The following is a 14,665-nucleotide window of genomic DNA, read 5'->3' as shown; positions in this document are numbered from 1 at the left end:
GTTAAGTCTATCACATAATTTAATTAAACATTAATTAATGTTTAGGTTTACTTAAGAAATTACCTTACTACTATTTTTATTATATTTAGTTTTCACTGTTGACTGCGAGTTTAACTTCGTCATAATGATGTTTGACATGACGACGATTAATTAAAAGAGATAGGGTGTTATTACCATGTTTCCTTACCACTTTATATGGACCTTTCCATATAGGTGATAAGGCTTTACAGAGTCTGACATGGTTTTTAATATACACATAGTCACCGATTTTATATTGTACAGGCCGAGTGTGTGTGTCGTAGTACTGTTTGGATCTTTCTTTAGAAATATTGATGTTTTCTAAAGCTTTTTGATAAGAAAGTTTTAAACGATGGTGTAGCATTTTAATATATTCAGGATAAGTGAGATCTGGTTGGGACTTAAATACTGAGTCTGGTATGTATGGTTTAAAACCGAATATGAGTTCATAAGGAGTAAACTTGGTGGTGCTATGGGTAGTACTATTGTAGGTGAGTATAGCTGTGTAGACATATTTATGCTAATCTGATTGGTTTTCGTTTACGAATGATTTAAGATATTCCTTTAAGGTTTAATGGCTTCGTTCAAGTGCGCCTTGCGTTTGTGGATGATATGGTGTTGACCATATTTGTTTAATTTTTAAAAATTTACAACACATTTTAAAAAGTTCTGCAGTAAAATTAGTGCCCTGATCGGTTAAGATTGATTTTGTAATACCGAATAAGGATATAAAATGTGTTAAGCATTCACAAGATTCTTCAGCATAAGCATTAGTAATAGGATAAGCCAAAGAGAATTTAGTAAGATCGTCTTGTAGAGTAAGTATGTATTTAAGTTTAATAATACCAGCTTCGGGCAAAGGACCAACTATGTCTAAAGCAACTCTTGCGAAAGGACGAGTTGATGTCATAGTTATTTGCATGGGAGCTCTATTGATTTTGCGAAAAGCTTTGTTAGATTGACATAAGCTACAATTTTTTACACAATTTTCAATGTCGGAACGCATTCCTTTCCAATAATATCTTTCTTTGATGCGAGATAACATTCGATTAGAGCCTAAATGTCCAGCAATAGGAATATCATGATTTTCTTTAAGTAGTTTAGTAATTTCTGTTGGAACAGGATATATGATACTGTTATGATAGACATTAACTATTATGTTTGTGTTATTAAATAAATAAATTAACGTTTTATATTTTAAAGAATGATTGGTTGTCATACGGGTTTCTAAAGTCGGATATAGCTATTTCGCTGATATTACCGGATAAAAGAATTTTATCCCGTACATTTTTTAATGTTTTAAATATATCTGGGTAAGAGCAATTGTCGAAGTAGTAAACTTTTGTTAAGAGAAGGAAAAAGGTTTTTTCATTTATAAAAAGTTCTTTATAAGAATGGAGTTCTCGTTCTTCATTCAATATTTCTTCGTTTTCTAAATTAGAGAGGATTTCTTCGAGATAAGGATTGGATTCGTCAAAATCGATTGACACCGGTACAAGGATAGTATTGGATTTAGACTTCAGGAGATTTTCATTGTGTTCTTTAATGTGAGTGGTAAAGGTTGTACCATCTTTGGAGAATGCTTTCAAGAACGTGTTGTAATCATGGTTGGACGAAGGAATTATGACAGGAGGAGAACTGTTAGAATGAGACTTGTTGGGAGTTAGTAATTCAGAGGGAATTGGATTATTTTGTAAGTTTGGAGAGTGTAAATCTTCTAATTGTATTAAGTCGTCGAGAACTCGCTGTGCATCTATAGGAGATTCAGCTTGCAGTTGATCTGGCATTGGATCGGGATTTATTATTTCGGAAGGAATAATGCCATCTGGACTCAGGGGTTCAAAATCGACAAGATGATCGGGATTGAATGGGCTAATTTCATCAAGGTTAGATGGAGAGCTATCACTCTGTATGGGATTTACGGGATATCGTGATAAAGCGTCTGCTGCGGAATTAAGGCGACCTTTACGGTAGATTATATTATAGTCATATTCCGAGAGTTTAAGCCGCCAACGTTGTAACTTGCTGCTAGGGTCTTTATGGTTCATGAGCCAGACCAATGGTCGATGATCTGTTATTATATTGAACTTGCGCCCATAAACATAAGGACGAAAGGTTTTGCAGCCAAAGAGTATTGCAAGAAGTTCTTTTTCTGTGGTGCTATAATTAGTCTCAGCTTTATTCAGAGTTCTAGAAGCGTAAGCTATTGGTCTTTCTTCGCCTTTAGGTCCTCGAGAAAGAACAGAACCAATGGCATATTTAGAGGTATCGCAGGTTAAGGTAAATGGTAAGGAAAAATCTGGGTAAATTAGGTGCAGAAGTTAATTTAAGTTTCAATTCATCAAAAGCAATTTGCTGTTGGTTTTCCCATATGAATGAGACATCTTTTTTTAAAAGAGCAGTTAAAGGTTTGGCGATTTTGGAAAATTCCGGAATAAATCTTCGGTAATAGGACACAAGACCTAAAAAGGATTTGATATCTTTTGGAGTTTCTGGAATGGAGAATTGTGTCACGGATTTAATTTTATCTGGATTGGGTTTTACACCTTTATCGGAAATTACATGCCCTAGATAAATAACTTCACGTCTCAGAAACTCGCACTTATCGGGTTGAAGTTTAAGATTAAACTTTCTAAGACGTTGGAAAACTAACTCAAGATTTTTTATGTGACTAGGTAAGTCGTGGGAATATATGACAATGTCGTCTAAGTACACGAAACAACGGATATCTTGAAGACCAGCGAGAGCTGTGTTCATAAGACGTTGGAATGTAGCTGGTGCGTTTTTAAGGCCAAAGGGCATTCAAGTAAATTCAAAGTGCCCTTGAGGAACACTGAAAGCGGTTTTGGGTGTGTCTTCTACCCTAATGGGAATTTGATGAAACCCAGAGGCTAAATCAAGAGTGGAGAAATATTTACTTTGGCCGAGTTGGTCTAAGATCTCGGAAATTTGAGGAATAGGATAGCTATCTCCAATGGTAATGTCGTTTAATTTTCTGTAGTCAATAACTACACGCCATTTGCGATGTCCTGAAGCGTCAAGCTTTTTCGGGACCACCCAGATAGGAGAAGACCACGGGGACATAGAAGGTTTAATGATGTTTTGCTCTAACATTTGGTCTATTTGTTTTGCTACTTCCTGTTTATGAATTTCTGGAAAGCGGTATGATTTTACGTGTATAGGATTCTGGGGTGATGTATTTATTTCATCAAAGATATCGGAATACTGAGAACATATGTCATGAAGGGCGTTAGATTCCTCAGTATTAAGATGATTCACTCTTAATTGATTAAGTACTTCCTGAGTCCGAGTGTAAGCGTCAGTATGTTGAATATGTTGTAAGGTAGAATTAAAGTTAACTGATTCATGAATCATATCATCAAAGTCTAAAGGATTCAGAGTAATCTCGAGATTTGATTTTAAGGTAACAGGAGCTTCAGAGATATTCAAAACAGATATATTAATTCTTTTATTATTTTTGACTGAGACAAGACAGTTAGCGAAAATTAAATCTTCGTGAAAATGTTGGTCTAAAACAAAGCCTTCTTTTACGTTAGGGTTGGATACTGAACATTCAATAATACTTTCTGAACGAGGTGGAATTACATAAACGGGGTTATAGAAATCTATCTTAATTTCATCATTCTTTAGAGTTAATAAATTTTGGTTGTAATCAATTATGCCTCCCAGATCGTTGAGGAAGTCATTACCAATTATGGAATCATAGGGTAAGTTGATGTCATCTACAGCGTGAAAATCAAAAGTAATGTTCTGTTTATTGCTCAGGAAGAATTTTAATGGAAACTGGTGAAGCAACCAAAACTTTAAACATCTAAAGTTTTGGTTGCTTCACTGTTTGAGTTTATTCCTTTAAGTAAGATTTTGGGCGGTTCAAAGAATAGTTTTTTCTGGGTGCAAGATTGTTTCATTAGGCTAACTGACGAGCCTGAATCAATTAGGAATTTGATTGGGATTTCAGAGACATTTGTCTGGAGTAACACATATGGTAAGGATCTCTTTATGGCATTGGATGTCACTTCGAACACAGTAGGTGTATCTTTGGAGTTAGAGCTTGTGGTCGTACTGTGTTGTGTATTGGTATATACAGTGGAATTAGGCAGTCCAAACTTCGCGGCGGAAGCATAAGATTTAGTGGGACATTTAGTTGTAGTGGATACAGAGGATCTAGTCATAATATCGTCTCGTTGGTTAATAATATGGCAACCATGTAGCGGAGCCTTTGGACTTGGATTACCCTGAGAGGATATTGGAGCTTTACGAAATTGACTATCATGTAGCGGAGCCAAGGAATTGGATATTGATTTACAGGGTAAAGAAATGGGATTACTATAATTGACAACATTGTTGTTATATATTGTGCCGTATTTTATCTTATGACCCGCACGGCACTTACGCGAGTCTGGGATTAGTTTAAATGATCCACTGTGTCTGTGCCTTCTTCATTATTTTCATCAGTAATTTCGTCAGGTATTTGATCTGCAAAGTTTACGTGATTAGAACTACTGTGAGTTCGTGGTTGGAATGTGCGTGGATTTTGATTTGTATTTTGGAATCCTCTATTATTAAATTCGCGTTTTCGGCAGTTTTCTATCACATGCCCTTTAGCTTTACAATAGCGACAAAACAGTGATTGTGCACTACTTAAATTCACATTATTAGGAGTGCGTTCATATGCTAATGTTGGTTTGTTTTGATAACGATCTCGAAATTGATAATTAGGGCGCGAATAATTATTTTTATTTAGCGGCCCTTGACTTTGAGGATTATTATATCGTTTCCAAGAAGCTTCCATTATTTTCTCTTCGGAAATTGCAAAATTTATAGCGTCGTTTAATGTTTCCGGGCCTCGACATCTGACAATTGTGGATAATTGTGGTTTTAAACCAATGACAAAATGATGCAGAGCTAGATCCTGCATAGCTGCGATTCGGCCAGCAAGTTCGCTTTTCTTTTTTTTTTGGGATAGATTTACTTCCGTCAATAATTTGGATAAGCATGATTCTACACGCAAAGCGAACTCATTAACCGAATCATTATTCTGATTACAATTTTGTAAGTCGGATAATAAGGCCGAATAATGTTTCTTTTCCCCGAATTATGTATTTAAAAGTACAGACCGTTTTGAATCACTTGCTAAATCATAGGCGTTTCCTCAATTGTTGAGAAATGGGATTAGTTTTTCCCTAGAGCCATCGAAAGGTTTAATGAATTTTAATAATATATTTAGGTCAATCTTATCTTCGTTGTCTTCCTTTTTTGTTCGCCTTGAAACTGTCTCGGCTTGTGTAGTCATAACAATTAAAGTATCACGTTACTTGTTATGGTATGCGGAGATTGATAAACGGGTATTGAGTTGTAAGTAACAAAAGTATTTAAAAAACTTACAGGATGATGTACAAAAATATCATTCTTGAATGGAAAAATATAGTTCCGTCGGTGTTGGGCTCAACTGGGCTGACGATGAAAGACAAGCCTGTGCCACTTATCACACAGTGGACGGATTGAGTTCGATATCACTTTCACAAATACACTTATGCACTTTCACACACAGGAGACGTTACCAGGATTTATAAAAAAATCTCACCGCTGCCACCAATGTTAGACGTGTTCTGGTATTTGGGTTTTTAAAAATTAAAAAGGAAAGATTAGTTCAGAATAAAATTGAACTTTTAATTTAATTACTATATTGAAAATGAAGCCAACAAATGTGTGTGCGCGACGGAGGATGATACCGAACTGATTCCCATGTTCCAAGCATCATCTCACCTCTCGGTGAGAAATGCTGACCAAACAGAAGGTATTAGTTAGCCGAATAGGGTGCAGGATTATAATATAACAGTACTCTTCGACGGTTGCGCGCAGAAAATGACAACTTTACTATTAGATATCAATCCCGCGTCGTAGTTTGCACGGGGTGCCGCGTAAGAGTTGCCTCCTTTCGCGGGGTTTCATTTTTTTCGCACCTAGCGTGAGGTGGTGTCGGGGTTGAGCCGGTTGCTTTTTTTTTTTTTTAAACAACCGGTAGGGTGTGATGGGCGCTGGTTTGGGTGTGGGTCGCCTGCGGTACCGCGCTGAAGATTTCCCGCGGGAAACGGCGCTTGTGGTCGGGTGGACGGGTGTGGTGTGGAGCAATGTCGGCTAGGTGCGTCACTCGGGAGTGGTCCGCTCTGTCGAACATGCCCCTGGACAGGCGTTGTATGTGTGTGTGCAAATCCTCTATGCGAAGGTCTCTGGCTACTACTACTACTACTGGATGGTAGTGTTACGCACGCACCACGGGGCGTTGACAATTCGTCGCAGCGTTTTGTTTTGCACGGCGTGTAGGCGCTTCTTCTGGGTGTCCGAGGTGAGTGCGTACCAGGCCGGAGACGCGTACGTTAGGTGCAGGCGTACGTAGGATTTGTAGCGGGCCACTTTCCTCTGGGTTGGCATTGTAGAGCTGAACAGAGGGCGTAGGCGGGCGGCCGCGGCCTTTGCGCGCCTGGTTGACTCGTTGATGTGCGCGTTGAAGCGCAGGCCTCTGTCTAGCGTTATGCCTAGGTACTTAGCCTCCGTGGACCATGGGATCTCGACTCCAAGCAGCTGAAGAGGTGGTGGTTTCTTGCCCGGCGAGAAGCTGATCGCCTGGGTCTTATTTGCGTTGACGGCCAGCCTCCAGTCGTGCAACCACTGAGGGAGAGCGTTCAGCGCCCTCTGTACCTTTGTCTTGGCGTGTCGCTTGTGAAGGGAGCTGCCGTAATATGCGGTGTCGTCTGCGTACAGGGCGACCGACGCCCCTCCCGTGGCGGGGATGTCGTCGGTGTAGATTGAATAGAGTGTCGGCGCTAGGCAACTGCCTTGGGGTACTCCTGCTGCGATGGGGCGTTGAGAGGAGCGGGCGTCTTCGACCAAGACGAAGAACTGTTGGTTAGGGCTGTGGTGAAGTCGTGCAGTACCTTCGTGAGTTGGAGTGTAGTCGAGTGCTCCGCTCGGAAGCCGAATTGCTCAGGGCGCGGCGTGAAGTGCTTATGTGTGTGGCAGCATGAGTCCCTCAAACAGTTTGCACTGCGTCGACAGCAGGGAGATGGGCCTGTAGCTGCTTGGGAGCAGGATGTTCTTACCCTGTTTCGGGAGGAGGATGACCTTTGCTACCTTCCAGGATTCGGGGAAGTGCGTGTGGCGTGCGATGGCGGTATATAGGCGTGCCAACGAGGCAAGCATCCTTTTGGATAGGTGTCGCAGGGCTAGGTTTGGGATGCCGTCGGGCCCTGGGGCTTTGCGCGCCTTCAAAGAGCGCGCAGCCCTAAACACCGCGCTAGGCGAGATGTATATAGGGTCTTCCTCCGCAGGGATTCGTTGCCGCATGAGGTCTTCGGCCGCGGTCTCTATGCGACGGGCTCTCACTGGATCCTTCGCTGGGTTGGGTTGGAACTGGGTTTCCAGATGGTCCGCGAACAGTTCTGCACGGCTGCTTGCACTGTAAATGTAGCTTCCATCGTGATGTTTTAATGGTCTGACGGGATCCCGCTGTCCATTGAGGCTACGGCATAGCCTATGGAGGCGGACCCAGTCGGTGGTGGCGTCATCTACGGTGGTCTCCCAGCTGGTTTTGGCGTGGTCCTCGAGAGCCCGACGTACCTTCAACGCTAGGCGGTTTTGATCAGCTTTTTGACGTGGGCAGCGAGACGCCTGCCATTGACGACGGAGGGTTCTTTTTTCTGCGATGAGCTTCATTAGCCTGCCCGGGAGGCGGTCCTCGATGATCTTGGGGTTCTCCGTGGTGGTGGTGGCTGCTGTGAGGGCGTTTTGTATGAGGCTGGTCAGCTTCACCGCAGTATCGCCAATTTCCTGTGCGTTGGAAGGGGTCGGTAGCGAAGGCGCTGCGTCCAGTGTTGTCTGGAACACGCTCCAGTCTATCGTGCGTCGGGGTTGCGTCGTTGTGGTGCTCGGTGTGGAGTCTGAAAGCTCCGCAACGACTGGTTGGTGATCCGACAGGAATTCGTCCACTAGAACGTCGAGGGCGATGCGGCCGGGAAACCCACGATAAACCACAAGGTCTATCGTGTCTGGCACCCAAGCCGTTTGGTCCGGGTAATGAGTCGGGACGTCCGGCCCGATGACCTCGAAGGCTAGTGCATCGGCGTCGTGCAGTAATTGTGTTCCGCGTGGCGAGGTTTTGGTGGCGTTCCAGTCGGGGTCCTTCGCGTTCCAGTCACCGGCTGTTAACACTGCTTCGCCCGCATCCATGGTTGTTGCATCCATGGCTGATGGTTTTGACGTCGGCTGAGCAGTAGCTGTCGGTAGGTGGATAATATATAGAATAGATGGCCAAGGGTTTACCGGCGACTTCCACCTCGATCCCTAGGGCGTAGATTTCCCTCAATGGGAGGTCGTCGAGTCGCCTGTGTGGGATCCTACGGCGGATGTAGACTGCGAGGCCCCTGTAGGTCCGGTTTTGCGGGCTGGTGTGGTCTTGCCTGTAAGCGATGTAGCCCGAGATCTTACAGGTGTCTCGGGGGCCACAGTGTGTCTCATTGATGAGCGCAATGTCGATGTTTTGGGTTTTGACAACCTGCCGTACATAGGCCATCTTGGTGGCTAGGCCTCGTACGTTCCAGTAGAGGAGCCTAAGCCCCATCATTGTACTGGACGCCTCGGTTAAGGCACTCTGCCGCCTTTAGGAAGAGTGGTGTGGGATCTTGGTTCTTCTACATCGCCATCAGGATCTGAAGCAGCGCCTCCAAAGCGGTGTCACGAGTGCTTGGCACAATCGTAGTCGGCATCGCCGGAGCGGCCGCGGATTGAGCCGACGCAAGTGCAGTGTCGCGGTGTCGGTTGTTGTTGTCCTGGGAGATTACAGAGTTACCTATCTGTTTAGGTTTGGTTATTGCTGGCGGGACGCACGCGGGGGCGTGCGCGGAAGAGGCTTCGAGGGCTGCGAGCGTTGGGCCGCGACGGCTGCGGCCTGAGCGGCGTTTGCCGCATGCAAGCGTCCACTCGTCGTGCGGGGTGGCTGTCGGTTCTGCATTGTCACTTGGGCGTGTTTTTTCCGCGGACATGTCCGCGTGAGTAGTCGCTGCGGGGGCCAACCTTTGCGATGATCGAGGCCGGCGAGCGGTTTGCGCGAATGTTCCCGCGCGGCGGTTGGAGTTTTCTGCTCTGAGTACGGGGCACGATGAGTGGTTGGCTGGGTGTGCACCCTTACAGTTAGCGCAGGTCGCGGGGTCCTCCTTCGGGCGCGGGCACTCGGCTGCGCGATGGCTGCCTGGCGCGGTGACACTGGTGCGACGAGTGCCGGAACGATTGGCATCTGTGGCATTGTGCGGGGCCCTTCCTTCCGCGCCATGCTTCCACGGTGACGCCGGGCATGCAGAGAAGCTCCGTTACATTGTATATTGCAGGGATGAGGTCCGGGGTGCGCCTGATCTGCGCGTAGAAAATACAACCCGGTCGACCCTTGCGGGCGCAGATGGGGCGCGCGTATTCGGCCGCGAAGCCGAGGTCACGTAGGCCGGCGGTGATGTCCTCTGGTGACGTGTTGACCGGAATGCCCCTGATGGCCACCTTTAAATCTTGTTCCGCCGGGAGTGAGTACGAAAACCACGAGATGTTTTCGTGAGCCTCGAGTTCGGTAAGGTATTTTTGAATTACCCTGTACTCACCCTCTTCGTCGGGTGTGAAGCGGCATCCGCGTCCACACGGTCGGGCATTGGGGGCGCGGCCTAACTTCTCTTTTAGAATCTTGAAGTGATGGGTCCAGTTGGGCAGGGTTTCCACCACGAGTGGAGGAAATTTAGGCCTCGGTGGAGCCTTGGCGCCCATTGTCGGCAGTGTAGGCACAGTTGGCGCGGCTGTAACGGATGCGTAGTTGGGTGCATCCGGCATTTCAACATCTGCGGGCGCGGGTGTCGTGGCTGGCGTGCTGGCATCGGTCGCAGGTGTTTCAGGCACTCGGTGACGGCGTGGGTCGCGCTGGGAAAATGGAGCCGGCTGCGACTGTGAGGGCGGTGGAGAGTTAGTGGAACACAATCGTTTTGATGTTACGCCAACGTCTTTTTCGTACGAGTTGGGAGGTGGCGGGCAACGCAGAGAATGTTGTCCTCGTTTGGTATTGAGAAGGGCGTCGTGGTCGGCGCCCGAGGCGGTTGTCTTGAGGGGTAACTCGCTGTTACTGTGTAAGCACTGGTGTGTCTGTTTGAGGTACTCACACATAACTTTGGCAAGTCCCGGCGTCGTAGCATGTGCGCGAAGCGTGTGAGCAATGAAAAGCGCATCACTTTCATAACTGGCGCGGAGTGAAACAGGCTGCGGCGGGCGTTGGTCACTGTTTAGGAACGCGAGCAACGCTTCTGGGTTGTACGCGTCGGTGGGGTCTTCTTGCGTGCCGCTAACTGAGTGCGTAGGCGTAGGCGACAACGTCCGGGGGCGAGAGAGGCGGGGGGACGCGGTCTCAGGTACCTCGGTGCCAGTATACCGCGACGAGAGCTGCGCGCCCTGTGTAACTGTTTTGCACTGAGGCTTACATGGTTCCGGGGCTTGATCACTTGTTTCACGGGATTCACTTTGTAGTGGTTTGGTAATTCGTGGCACAAAAGTTGCGGTTGGCGACTGCGGCGAAGGCACAACTCGACCGTGAGAACGGGAGCGATCAGTGGCTCGCGGGCCAGTTTCGCGGCGGGCTCGTTGCTCTTTTATTGGCGTCACTATTTTACATATCTCCGGACCCGGGGCACGATCACACAGCGGGCGAGAGCCACCCTGGGACGAATCGGTATCACGCGGCAAGGAAGATGCGGTTGGCGACTGCGGCGACGGATTAGCTCGACCGCGAGAGCGGGAGCGATCGGTGGCTCGCGGGCCAGGTTCGCGGCGAACTCTTTGCTCCATCGTACTTGGAGAAGGGGCCTTAAGGCCAACTGAGCGTGTGCATATTCCGCGGCACGTAAAAGCGAACACGAGAAATATACACTGAGACACTTAAACACGAGAGCACTGAGGACGCGTCCGCACGGGTCGGCGGTCGGAAGCGAAGTCTTCTTTTTTCAACGCACCCTTCGCATCTTGGTACCACATATTACCACTAGTGGCCAGTGTAGGATAACTTTTGTATATAAATCTACAGTTTTTAAAAATTAAACACATTTCACATTCCATCGTCACCTCTTCTCTACGAATTATTAGGAAGTTTATTTTAACCAAATAAGAACCAATCAACATAAACCAAAACTAACCTAAACTGGTATTTAAAACGCGTAAAAGCATCAGCATTTGATAGAATAGCTTACGACCACAAAGCAAAAAGGACATGAATGTGAATTAGCGATAAGTTCCATAATTTATGTGTATTCTTATATCGTTATTAATATACCTATACTTTGTCGTTCCTATGCCGACAACTTAATATTAATATACTCGTTGATCACCAACATTACAACTTATTACATTTTAGTCTTTGGTTTAGACTGGACTCTGCTGTAGTCTGTGAACTACTAAGTACTTGTGGTTTGCCTTTGGTTTTCTTTTATTTTATTACCTCGAAATCACTCTAAAAACTAAATATAAATTATATCAAATAATAAATACTTATTAAACAGGTATCAAAACCATTGGTGCTATTTATAGTATATTAAGTGAACCTACATGTATAATAATTAAACTACGGGGTTCAAAAATATTAAGGAACATAATGAGTTTTTTATTGTAAGTGTATATTTATTTTAGAAACTTCATATATCATAACTCTAGGTGATTTTGAGCTCAAAAACTATGGATACAATGAAATATTAATGCTACATTCTATATCACAATTAAATTCCGGATTCTACATTACCTGTTTTCATTTCAGCGGCAGCCGGTCTAACAAGACATTTAAACCCAAAAAGAACATACCCGAGGGCACACATCAATATGACTTAATGCGACACGCGGCCGCAACACTAGGGTCTGGTAATTTGCGGCTAGCTGTTATGCTACCAGAAGGCGAGGACCTCAATGAGTGGGTCGCAGTTAACAGTGAGATATATTAGTCTCATATATTACACCCAAATATTACTTAACATCGAGCCAACCTATTTTTTATTATACCAATGTTCATTTTCATTAATTCCATATCTGTTTTATGTGTGACAATAGTGATAGGAACAGGAAACTGATATTGAATATTGTTTCCATATAAATTAATGCGTAGATACAAATCAAGTAGAATGATGATTGCATTGTGAAACAAATATAGACTTGACTATTTCTATTACACATTTATATTATCATACATCATGTGTTATACATTTCCAATAATTAAGTGATGTATTAAGTATTAGTTTATTTCTACTAATAGTATATTCCTCTAAATAAAATCTGGTTAAATTACCTGCCAAGACTTGTAATAATAATGTTTCAGCTGTGGATTTTTTTAATCAAATTAATATGCTATATGGAACAATAACGGAGTTCTGTACTGAGGAATCCTGTGCTGTAATGTCAGCGGGGCCTAAATATGAATATCATTGGGCAGATGGTCACACTGTGAAAAAGCCCATCAAGTGTTCTGCACCTAAGTACATTGACTACCTTATGACCTGGGCACAAGATCAACTTGATGATGAAACATTGTTCCCATCTAAAATAGGTAATTTATATTAGAGATGCAGCTTGAAAAGCTCATTTATTCCTAATTTCGCCTTTTTATAGACATACAACATAGCAAAAATGTAATTTTATTTACTTCTTATTAACCTGTAAATTAAGCACTAAATTAATATAAAAATATTACATTATCTTATTTTTTTATGTAAATGGCAAATAATAATATCTGTTATATGTATGTTATATTGATTGCAAGTCTGTTCACAGGTGTGCCATTTCCTAAGAACTTTCTATCAATGGCAAAGACAATCCTGAAGCGTTTGTTTCGCGTTTATGCGCATATCTACCACCAGCACTTTCCACAAGTTGTCCAGCTAGGTGAAGAGGCTCACCTTAACACTTCATTTAAGCACTTCATCTTCTTTGTTCAGGTTAGAAGTTTACACTACTTAAACTGTAATCAACAATTGGCTAATATATTTTATATATTTGACTTATGTGTAACCATAATATTTATAGAAACTGTACAACTCATATTAATTATGGTACATAGGTTAAATAGATGACTTTTAATATTTGGTTGCCAAATCAACCAAAATATATAGAAGGATAATGATACCTTAGCTCACAAAACTACAAAGGACCTCTTCTTTCAGGCAACCAGACTGAAAGAAGAAATATAGAAGAGAGAGTTATTTAAATAATTCCAAAACAAAAATACAAGTTGTAAAATACATATGTTCACAGGAATTCAACCTGATTGAGCGGCGTGAGCTGGCACCCCTGCAGGAACTCATTGAAAAGCTTACAGCCAAGGACACTCGATGAACCCCTCAATGACACTAAAGCATCAACATAACACCAACATTTGTCACACACATAGCAATGAATTATTTTTGTCTCGTATTTATACTTAAAAAAATTATATTCAAATAATCTTACAAGACTTGCACTAAAATAGCTAGTTTGTTATTGTGGGTAAATGACGACTGAGGGATCTTCTTTACAAGTACTGTGCAATATATCGCTACAGAATAGCAAATACTATGTATGAATTTTATATTTGAGGTAATCATTATCAAATTCTTAGAGTATGTGACAAAATTTTGACCAAAATGATCTGATGACTAATTTTTGTTGTGTATTATAAGATTTGAATTAATTTCATATTTTTTACATGGAGTATTATTATTATATGTAAAAAAAAGCAGCAATTTTGTATAAAAGGGATGGCTACAATCTATGTATAAAGTTATTGAATAATCAATTTACTGTGCAAGTTTCAATGAAGTAGACATCCAGGATGACACTGCCTTCTGTCGAGATTAGATATAGAAACCTATTTATATTGAAAGATGATTTAGATTTGATATACATAATACATGTAAGACTATTTCAATTACTAGGCATAGTCCAGGAACATGTCTTTACTAAAATACTCAAATATGAATTAATGATTTGCGTAGTCAAATTAGAATCACTATTAAGTACTCCTGAATTTGACTGTTTTGTATATAAAATTTGAATATTAATTTGCTGAAATTGGCAAACATGAAAGGAGATGACACTATAATTAATAGAAATGGAGGCCCTTGTGATACATAATTTTGTTTTGAAAAGAAATCAGTCATTTACGGAATGGGTTGCATTTAAAAAATGGACTTTATACCACATGCATTAAACAAGACCTGTCAAACTTGTCGAATGCGAAAACTTTTATAGACAGCCCTACAAGCTTGACACAATTCTTAAGACAAAATTTATTTGGCACCCGCTGTACATTGTGCCCTATTATGAATTTTTGCATTGGCCCCAATAAAAACGCTTAGTTTAAGTTCCTTATTTATTTATTGTATCAGTTGATATGAGTGCAATTGCATTCGAATTATACTTAATTTTTTGTAAAGAGCTATTTAATTAACAAAATAATATCTAAGTAAAATGTGTTTTATTTGCACCTCTCATTAATCATTTATTCTTTTGACGCCATAAGGTACCAATGAAATACATTTATTATTCCATCATATTGCGGTGCACAGTAGTGCAAAAAATAAGACAAAATAAA

At 42.6% G+C, this 14,665-nt stretch overlaps 1 protein-coding gene across 1 annotated transcript; it reads left to right on the top strand.

Annotated features, from left to right (window-relative positions):
* Positions 1-11,509: 11,509 nt before the first annotated feature.
* On the top strand, positions 11,510-14,636 carry LOC123707943 (MOB kinase activator-like 1). The gene is made up of 5 exons (XM_045658274.1): positions 11,510-11,718; positions 11,864-12,030; positions 12,416-12,643; positions 12,868-13,031; positions 13,348-14,636. Exons 1-5 carry the CDS (start codon positions 11,705-11,707, stop codon positions 13,426-13,428), a joined length of 654 nt encoding a protein of 217 aa, XP_045514230.1. The 5' UTR covers positions 11,510-11,704; the 3' UTR covers positions 13,429-14,636.
* Positions 14,637-14,665: the final 29 nt, after the last annotated feature.

This window comes from Pieris brassicae, chromosome 4, assembly GCF_905147105.1.
Source record: "Pieris brassicae chromosome 4, ilPieBrab1.1, whole genome shotgun sequence".
Classification (NCBI taxonomy): domain Eukaryota; kingdom Metazoa; phylum Arthropoda; class Insecta; order Lepidoptera; family Pieridae; genus Pieris; species Pieris brassicae.
This window is presented reverse-complemented; position numbering and strand designations above follow the sequence as displayed.